The 10,576-nt window shown below is 40.0% G+C and overlaps 2 protein-coding genes across 2 annotated transcripts; both read right to left on the bottom strand.

The window, feature by feature from the left end:
• Positions 1-226: 226 nt before the first annotated feature.
• BDY17DRAFT_308310 (uncharacterized protein) lies at positions 227-2,477 on the bottom strand (the record flags this gene model as incomplete). The annotated part of the gene is made up of 2 exons (XM_033735198.1): positions 227-267; positions 290-2,477. The coding sequence occupies 2 exons, from the start codon at positions 2,475-2,477 to the stop codon at positions 227-229; spliced, it is 2,229 nt and encodes a 742-aa protein (XP_033593537.1).
• Positions 2,478-9,968: 7,491 nt separating this feature from the next.
• BDY17DRAFT_308309 (uncharacterized protein) lies at positions 9,969-10,428 on the bottom strand (the record flags this gene model as incomplete). Its single annotated transcript, XM_033735197.1, has 3 exons — positions 9,969-10,122; positions 10,173-10,249; positions 10,291-10,428. The coding sequence occupies 3 exons, from the start codon at positions 10,426-10,428 to the stop codon at positions 9,969-9,971; spliced, it is 369 nt and encodes a 122-aa protein (XP_033593536.1).
• Between the last annotated feature and the right edge of the window lie 148 nt (positions 10,429-10,576).

The following is a 10,576-nucleotide window of genomic DNA, read 5'->3' as shown; positions in this document are numbered from 1 at the left end:
TTAATTATATAATTAATAATCTTTCTATAAGATTTAATAGTTAAACCTTCTTTAAATAATAAACTAGATTCTCTCTTTAAGATCCTACTAATAGTATTACTTTCTATTACTTTATTATCTTTAGTTAATAGATAAGGACTAGAATAGTCTTTAAAGTTATAGTAGTTTTTATATAAGTAATCTTTAAAAGGTATTATTAATACTAAGTATATAATTAATAGTTTACTTAAATAAGGCGGTAAATAGCGTATATTTGTTCTATTCTTCCTAGTAATATTATTAGTCTTACTATAATTAGTAGAAATTATAAAGGTATTATCTTCTTTATTATATATTAGACTTCTAGTTTTAGTTTCTATATTCTTATAAAGTATAGTAGTTAATTCGGTTCCTCTTAAAGGACCTCCGCTATATAAATAAATAGCGAGAGTTAAGTATTCTAAAAACCTATTAATATTAGTATTAAATATTTCTATATTAGTATCTTTAAATCTTAAAGTCTTAGTATCTTTCTTTATATCTTTTAATAGTGTTTTATTATAATAGGTTCCTTTAGTTAATAATTGAGTTAAAAAGTAAGGCCTATTAGTTTTAAGATATTTTAATTCTAAAGTATCTATTATATAATAATCTATATTACTTATAAAGGTATTATCATTTATAGTATTAAAGTCTATATCTAAAGAATCTATAGAAGTTATCTTTAAAAGCTTCTTTAGTAAAATATCTTCTAAATTAATATAAACATTCTTAAAGAGCTCTTTAATCTTAGTAATAGAATACTCTATAGTATTATATTCTATAATATTTAAACTAGTTTCTTTTATAATATAATTAGTAGATTCTCTTTCTTTATTTAAAGCTAAGAGATAAGGCCTTAGAATACTAATGAATTCAAAGTAATTATTAGAACTATTAGTTAAATAAGTAGAAAGAAAATCATTAAAATCATTATAAGTATACTTTATATTATTTAACTCTTTAAAGTAGAAATATTCTATAGTAAGTAGTTTACTATTATAAAGAATATAACTAGTAAGCTTTCCTATTAGATCTATATTTTTAATCTCTTTAGTATTAATATCTAGATTAGTTATAAAGAAGTAGCTTAGAACTATATTATTTAAACTAGTATTATTATCTAAAGTTAAAGTAGTATTATCTTTAAGTAAACTAATGTAAAACTCTATAATATAAGTATAAAACTCTTCTTTCTCTTTAGTTAGTTCTTTATCTTCTAAATCTATTAAATCTAAGTTAAACGGAATAATATTCTTTAAAGCTTCTTTAGCTTCTAAGTTAATAGTAAAGTTCTTTACTAAATCAAAGTAAGTTCTTTCTTTACCTATTGTATTCTTATATTTCCCTTTAATATAACGTACTTTAATAATAAAGCTAAGTAGTTTAGCATAATAAGTAAAGTAAGTCTTAGTAGTAGACTTATTCTCTAAAGGTATAAAGTCTTTAAATACTCTAGTATTACTACTATTATTTTGATTTAGCTTTTGTCTTAATCCTAAGCTTATATTAGTGATTTTAGAATGTATATAAAGTAAACAATCTATAATAATATCTTCTAATTTATTATAGTCTATTCTATTAAAAACACTTAGATCTTTATCTTCTTCTTTAATATTATATACTAGATTTACTAAAGACTCTCTATCTTTATCTTTTAAAAAGATATAAATATTAGATTTCTTAATATAAGAGTTTAAAAGTCTATTATTATTAATATTTATATTATTATTTAGTTTATTCTCTTCTAAATTCTCTTTAAGATAATCTTTTATAATATCTTCTTTTAAATCTAGTTCTTTAGAACTATTAGACTTTTTAGAAGTAATAGATTCTATACTAGAATTAGAACTATTAGAGTTAATATATAAGTTAGTACTAGTATTCTTTTTACTTATATTAGGTATTTTAGGTATAAAGTATAGTTTAGTATTTTTATTATTACCTTTAATATATTGTAAAGGAACCTGATTTATAATATAGTTTACTTTAGATTTACTACTTTTATTACTATTAAAGTGATTAGTATTAAAGTGAATTCTAACTTCTTTATAATTAATATTAATATAATTACATTCTATACATTTATATCCTTTTAAATTTAAATCTAACTCTTTAAAGTAAAATAGATTAGGCTTTAAAATATCTTCTAATTTAGCTAAGTCATTAAATTCTAGTTCTTCTATATTAGTTTTAAGTACTTCTAATTTAGAAGATTCTTTATAACTTTTATAAATAGTAAAATGTTTATCTTTTAAATGTTTTAAATAGTTATTTCTATCTAGATTAGTTTTACAAATAGTACAAAATAAAACTTTAATTTCTATATTATAATTTAGAATAGTATTCTCTATATTATTAGTATAAGTACTTTCTATAATAGTAGAATTATTATAAGAATCTCCTTTAATATAATCTTTATTATTTATAAGTAATTGATTTAAAGTAATTAAATCCATTTTTAAATAGTTAGTTATAATTAAAGTAGTTTAAAGTAGATATAAAAGAAAAGACAAAGATAAAATAAAAAGAGCTTTCTTATATATTCTTTTTCTCTTAGTTAAACTCTAATATAAACTTAAAACACTTTAATTACTTAAAATAACTATTTTAGTTTTATTAAAGTTTTTTTTTAACTTTTCTTATCCTAATCTTTTAAATAAGTACTTATTCTTCTTTTCTTTCTGTTTTCTTTTATTAATTAAATAAAACTAAAATAATATTAAAAGAAACTATTATAGTTAAATTTATTTAAAGTTTAAGCTAAAAGGGTTTTCGAATGTACTTTAACTAGCTTCTAACTTTTTAAGTCTATTAGATTTCTTTAAACTAAAATAAATAAATAGATCTAAATTCTTATAATACTAAAGGAGTTTTTATAAAATCTATTCTTTTAATCTCTTTACTTTATAAATCCTATCTTTATAAACTAATATTTTTAAAAACTCTATTTATATTTTACTTTTTAAAAAAACTTGGAGGTTTTAGTAGATTTTCTATAGAGTTTTTTAAAAACTCTAATGTAGATACAGTTAGACATCCTCGTGCCGGTATACCCGTCGCCGGCCCGCATGCTTCCACCCTCACGGTGACCGCTACGTAGGGAAAATGTATAGGAATGCCGCCATATACAAACAACCCCGCTCCCGCGCTGCTACCACGGCGATTATCCCGCTGTTCCGCCTACATGACACCTATATGTACCACTACCGTACCTGCACTTCACCTCCGCTTTTCCCTGCACCTCCCCCTACCTTCGGACTCAATTCACCCTATTCTAGTTCCCTCCCCGCTCCCACTTCTTCTGCTATACGCTCTGTGCATATCGTCGCGTAGACGGGCAATGGATCCTTTCGATTACCTACCTCTAACTTCGATTCACCCTAACCCTGACCCCGAAAAATCATCCTATCTCCCCTGCCGGTAACCCATGCTTAGAATCCCTACAAACTACTCTTCTAATGTGGTCCTACACCCTCGAATCATTTGGTATCATTGTACTTGTCACATCCTACGATGCTGTCGTCGCTGCTCTAAAATCCCCTGAAATCTAACTCTGCGGATGTTGTACACCCTTTGTGGCACTCCACTAACGCGTTGCTATCGAAGCCCTAAACACGGCCCTGACTATTGTGTTCTCTTCTCCGCATGCTACTTACCCTTGTTAATCATCCTTGCCTTACTTCTTCTACCCTCGCCTTTGATCTAGCCATTACTATTCTCTCGAACTTCGATTCACCCTTACCCTAACTCTGAAAAAAATCACTACACTCTAAACACATCTACTACAACCCCGAAACTGACTAAAACTACTCTCCTTACTGTATTCTAGCCTTCTGAAACCTTCGGCCTAGATTCGTTGGTCACATCTTACGGTATTACGGCTGTTATCCCTACCTCTACTCAAAACCACTACACCTCTTACAACGTGCTACTGACTGCTACGCGCGTGTCCCCCTCGCAATCCAACCCTTCTTTTGCCTTTTCACCTGGCTTACTATCTTACTACGTCGATTTCATGTCGATCTAGCTACTGCCTAATGTGGTCTTGTTAATACTACTGTGTGCTACACTTGCGATTTTAGGAAATTTGTCTCTACCTTACACATGATCCTCTAAAAACTCGCTATCATTACCTACATCACTACTACATGTCTGAAACTCCCCTAATCCCTTCTTCGCACCTTTCTCCCTCACCCTGATTTTTTTTCTGGGCGAACATACCTATTACATCACCCCACATCGCCGTCGCTGCTCCCTAAATCCACCTCTACCTTGACCCTACTACTTCGAAAAATCACTCTATCCCCTACACTATTACTACATGTCCGAAACTCGCACAATCCCTTCTCTTTACTATTCTCTGTTACCCCGGACTTTGTTGGCCTAATACACCTATTACATCACGCGGAATCGTCGCTACCACCCCCGAAATCCAACTCTACCCTAACCCTTCCACTTCGAAAACTCACTGTGCTACTGATATCAACACTACACGTCTCAAACTCGCACAAATCCCATCATGTACTATTCCCTATAACTGCCGAAATTTTAGGGCTGATACATTGACTACATCACTCCCTATCGCTGTCGCTATCGCTAAACCCAACCTTTACCATCTTTTTCTCCTTCTACCTCCTACTCACATTATCGCATCCTCCTCTACCTATTGCTGATCTTCTCGGTGATCCACATGAACGCCTCTAACAATCCGTTACACTCATATCTATTACTTCTACTCGCTCGGCCCCACGCTTTCTCAATCTTCACTCCTATTCCTCCTTCCTCCTTCGGCTACTCTACGCGCCGAACCCACTCTTCCCATATCCGGGGGTATGCATGCTTGGCCCCGTACACTACCCTAATAATGATTCTATAAAACTAGCAATTAGCGCTAGGCCTAGGATCCTAGTGCTATCCGTCCGCCGTCTATCGATCGCAAATCTGTCGTGGTGCGCCGTATTAATAACACCCTGTATTCACTTCAAACCGTACACTCCGCTGCACTATCGCCCGTTCCACTTCTACTAGCTGACTCCTTTGGTTTCGACACCGGCTAATAGGATGGTAATAGGGCAATTCATTAGCGTAACACACTACACAAATGCCTTTCTATCTTGCTAACCGCTACTCTACCTCCTCGTAGAACAACGCTGACTTTCGTACTTGCTCTATACGTCGCGCCCTGGGTGTCTGTCGCTGTTGATCTTGGACGGCGATCTCGCGTCGGATTTGATGCTCTTACTGCTGTGCTTAGGCTTCCTCATTTGTAACCTAGTGGTTTGCTATGGCTTTTCCTTTTCCTAGTGCTTAGGTTACTTTGACTTTTCCTTTTTCTAGTGCTTAGGTTACTACGCCTTCTATTCCTCGTGCTTAGGTTGCTACGCCTTCTTTTACGGGTACTTAGGTTGCTATGCCTTCCATTCCTCGTGCTTAGGTTGCCACGCCTTCTATTCCTCGTGCTTAGGTTGCCACGCCTTCTTTTACGGGTACTTAGGTTACCCTAACTTCTTCTACATCTTCTACTCTGAATCCGTAGGTTGACTTGCCTCTATCACTCTCCTGCGCTACACAAACATCACACTACTACTCCCCTTCGCCACATCGATCCCGCGTGGTGTCGCTATCTAAATACCGATCGATTACGACCTGTCGACACTACGACTCTTTAGGATCTATATACTCCTCCACCAACTCATCCCCAAAATCGATCCCCCCTCGAATGATCACCGCCTTACTAACTAAACTATCGCGCCCTGCTCGCCCGCTCGCCTAGCCATAATCCATCAAATTCCGTGGGTTGTCGACGTACACAATCAACCGGATATCCAGAATATCGATGCCTATTCTAAACGCCCTAGTAGCGACGATGACATAGACGATCCCACTACGGAAATCATCTAATGTCTCTTCCTTACTCTTCTCCGCCAGATCCGCGTAGAATATCTCACACTAAAACAATCCGGCCTACATAATCTCCTCTACATGGTCCTTGCTTTCACATATCACTACCACTTTGCCTCCAGGTAGTTAGCTGTCACTTAACACCTCCTCTACTATCTTTCGTAACTGCGCCTGCCTTTCTAGGATCGACGGGCCTCTATTAACCACGCTGTATTAGATGTTAGCTCGCACTATAGACGCCCGGATCACCTTCACCTCCTCCCGTACCTAATATATCCTCTAAAACAACTGCTCTTCCACTATAGGCGGCAATGTCGCGGTCAACAACACTATCTGTGTCTCCGCCATAGCCAATTTGCCTAACTGCTGCAAATGCTTGCAGAAACTCAACTGATCATTCAACACCACGTGGTACTCGTCCACTACGATCCGATCTAATCGCTGCGTCTGTCGGATCCGGTTCAAATACGTACCAAACTCGGCACTAGTCGCCTTCTCGGGTGTGATCAACACAATGGACGCGCTGTCCACAGCCACCCTGCCATCCTATACGGCGTATCGGATCCCTAACCTCTCACATCGAAAAATCATGTCCTTACGTAACGCCCGCAACGGTACTACCACGACGGTGACCCCTCTAGGCTCTACAAACGCGGGTAACATAAACAACACGCTCTTCCCTACGCCGGTCGGCATGATAGCGACCACAGGACTCTCGCCACGCTAGATAGCATCTATCGCCTCCTTCTAGACACTACGGAACGTCGCCTTCTCCCCTATTATCAACCCTAACTCTTACATGGCGTCTATCTATCGCAACTACACCCGTCGATGGAATTGCTCCGCTTCTACGTCGTGCTTAAATAGGCACTGCCTCTGCTTCAAATCCGTCTTCTCGTCCTTGATCTACGTCGATTCGAACCCTAAAAATCGATGCCAATCCGTACTAACTACGCGAAACTACCGGCGTTTGTCGCCTGTCGCTCCGGACATTTCTATGCTCTCTCGGGCGTATATCAATCCGGCGATGTATAGTGAATGCGCCGCTTGCTCGTCGGCCGCCTCCCCTATCATATTCTCCTTCTGCCACTCCGTATTCTTATCCCCCTCGTCCCCTTAGAACTAGGTCGCCCCCCGTACCCACTATCGACTGATAGCGATAGCGATCTTGCGGTACGCGGCCACGTAGATGGGTTGCCCTAACGCCGCGCTGCTCGCCCGCTACAACTCCTCCTTTATGCGGTCGGTAGTCCACTTCTTACTGTCTACGTCGGCGGGCCACATATGATCGGACGCGCCCTTCTTCTACTACACTACTGCCTCGATCTACTAGATGAATGGCAACGCCAACCACAAATACCACATCACTAACTCCCCTACCTCTCGCGGCAAATATCGATAGATGATCTTCACATTACCGCTTATCTGATATCCTTTGTAGTACTTAGTCACAAACACCACGGTTCTATCCTTAACAAACAAATTGTAGTGCCCTCTTACGACGGTATTTCGATGGCGGACGCTTAATATTTCCGACCCTCTCGCAGGTTGCCTACCTGTGATGTGCATTAATATTAACAACAACCCTCGAAACCGCGCGATCCCCCGCATATAATCCCGTACGCGCTCGCGGTTAAATCTACTCGCGCTGTCGCTCTGTACGAATCGATCGCGTAACTCGGGCTGGTTCTAGATGTGTTCATATAACCAACTAGATCTATTGATAGGCAATCGCGACCGCTGATCCTGAATCTAATTCTACCCGACCTCTCTGTTAGTAGGATCATCGTAGATCGCGTCCCATAGAATGCTAGGGATCCCCGTAGCGTCCCGCATTAATAACACGTCCTCTGTCAACGCCTACCGCGCGGATGCGCATAACTAATACACTATGCCGCGGAACTAATCTATGCTAAACCGCAACGCCTTGTATTCTAACGTGTACTTGTCCTTCTAATTGACGTGGCCAATGGCGGACGTGTTGTAATGGATCTTTAACCTATATGTCCGTAAATCTAATAACTACTAGATGGGACTGCCTGTGCCGCGCACCATGAACGCGTCTATCATCTTCTAGACCCATTCGAAACTGCTTTGTGGTGGTTTACATCGACGGATCGGGGTACTCCCCCTATCGTTGCTCTTATACCCGTTGTCGTCGAAATCACATAGGTTACTACACGGACTAAACTTATCGTTGTCTATCATCGACGGCGTTAACTCCTCCGCGGTTTGAACCACCATGAAATGCGCTACCTTAATGATAGCGGACAAAATCGGCGGATATGACTCGGGATCGCGGAATCTACTACGTGTAGGATAGACGCCTAACACGGCCGTAGCACACACTAATGCCATATCATACTCGCGGTTATAGATACGTTGGTTCAACAATTCCACGCAAAACGCTAAACACGCTGCTTGGATTTTGGTCAATGGCGGTAGATTGTTGCTAGTTGACTCGGATAGGTTGCTATTCTTATCTTCATCCTCGCTGTCCTACTCTTAACCTTCCTCCTCCTCCTCCTCCTCCTCCTTCTCTTCCTCTACTACCGCCTCTACTACGGCGATCAATTCTCGAAATGCCTTAGCCTATCGTTTACTAAATCGATACGCAGGACTCCTCTACTCATATAGCTGTTACGTACGCACGAAAAACATCAACATCTGCTGCCAACTGCGACAACGGTCCTTGATGGATTTGGCGTCTTAATACGGCTGTAATAGGTGGTACCGCGTCTAGTGCATCTCCGTCCGTATGGCCTCTAATCGCAACATCACTCTACTACGCTCGACGGTGGCCTAGCTCTGTGTAGCGACGTCGGACATAGCCTGCCAAACGGCGGCTGCGATAGGTTCGGGCTCGTCCTCCTCGTCGGTGTTAGGCTCTCGAATAGATTGTAATAAATCCTCTAGATTACACCCCTCCAAATATTTAATCTACCCTGTCCGCTTTAACCATAGGCTAACTTCGTCCTTCTCGCCCTTTTGGATCTGACTGCCGCTCTCCTTCTACATCTGATCCTAATATTCGTTGGCCTGCTTCCACGCTTGGGCCTATGCTGCCTCCTTAGTGCTCGCGTGTACCTACTCGGGTCGTACTTCATCTAGATTTCGGATTTCAATGTACTAGGATCCATGGCGGCTAGGGAAAAATCGCTGGCAATATACTCTCTTAGTGTTCTGTTTTAATTGTCGCTAGATCCTTGGTTTATCGGTGGATTGTGGCCTGCCCTTCTGTAACTTTACTGACCATTAGTGCTTTTCCCTCTAATGTTTTTGTATTGTCTTCTGATCACGGAATATCTGTGAACACCTCTCGGGCTCTACACGGCACTGCAATCCGTCGGTGTATAATGGCAACTCGGCAATAGGCCCATAGATATATGGCGGAATAGCTAAATCGGTCTTATTGTGAATTACTCCGGGCTATTCTTGTACCTCTATGGCAATGGCTCGGGCCGCTTGTAATAGAACCTGGTATTGCTTGCCTTGTAAATGCCGTAGAACCTCTTGTGGCCACACGGCGTGCTGACATTCCTTGCAAACAATGATCTGCCACTCTGGTATATAGTGGAAATACTTAATGCCTCCCCTAGATTCCTCTATCTTGTGTGGCTTCTGTTGGTGCAAATCGGGTTGGAAATGGGTTGAAAATGGCTCAATTGTCTTCTTCGCACCTTCAAATATCCTACTATATATGCATCCCCCCTAATCTAACGTATGCGGGCTGTACTGTAATGGCAAACCCTTGTTATATTACCCCTTGCCTTCTCTGCGAATCCGCGCCTTGCCCGTTAAACGCTCGGGCTACACGGGCTGCTTTGTATGCTGTGGTTCTGCGTCTATATACTGTGGAACTTCAAACCTGCTGGATGCACTTCTATCACATATACTGGGTTAACACGGCCTCTGTCTGGTATCATCTTCATATCAATCTTGCTCACAAAAATTCGCTCTATAACATACTTAGATTTGGCGCAATTTTATGGGTTTTTGGAAAATCCACCCTACGTAAATCCACCCTACCCCGGTCTATAAGTTACCTAGCCGTTCTGAGATATGTTTTGGTGAGCAGAAAATCCACCCTTATAACGGTGCATTTTAGTATTTTGGTTAGGAGTCAGCACTGTTGGGTCTCCAAAGATGAATTGCGAGATTACCGCTCGGCCTCCGTTGGTGTAGGTAAATGCTAGAGCTCTGGCAAAAATAAGCATGTAGTGCAAGACGTTGAGACACTTGGTATGTACGTGAATCCACCGGTCCAGGAAATCATGGTCATGCTCGTCAAACCGAGGATGGAAATGGCGTGGAAATTCCTCTGCCGCTGGTCAGCAGTCAGCCATCGCAAGACGCGGTCTGGCCTACCTTGAGCTGAGGCTTTCTGCCCAGCCGGTGCATATCAATCTCATCTTGCTGTGTGGCATCGCCAATCCCCTCATTCGGCGGTGTCGGAGCCTCCAAGTCATGGGTAACTACAGCTTCGCCTTTCTCGGTGATAGCCATTGTGCAGGAAATGTCAAAGTCTCGCAAACTGCAAGATGCAAGCACGGGGGAAGGACTCCATTTTGTGCCTCCGTCGTTGCGGGATCGTCATTCGTCAACCACACACGCATGCCACCGGTGTGACGATCAGTGGATCTGGGCAAGAGCC

This window comes from Neohortaea acidophila (assembly GCF_010093505.1).
Source record: "Neohortaea acidophila strain CBS 113389 unplaced genomic scaffold BDY17scaffold_2, whole genome shotgun sequence".
NCBI lineage: Eukaryota > Fungi > Ascomycota > Dothideomycetes > Mycosphaerellales > Teratosphaeriaceae > Neohortaea > Neohortaea acidophila.
This window is presented reverse-complemented; position numbering and strand designations above follow the sequence as displayed.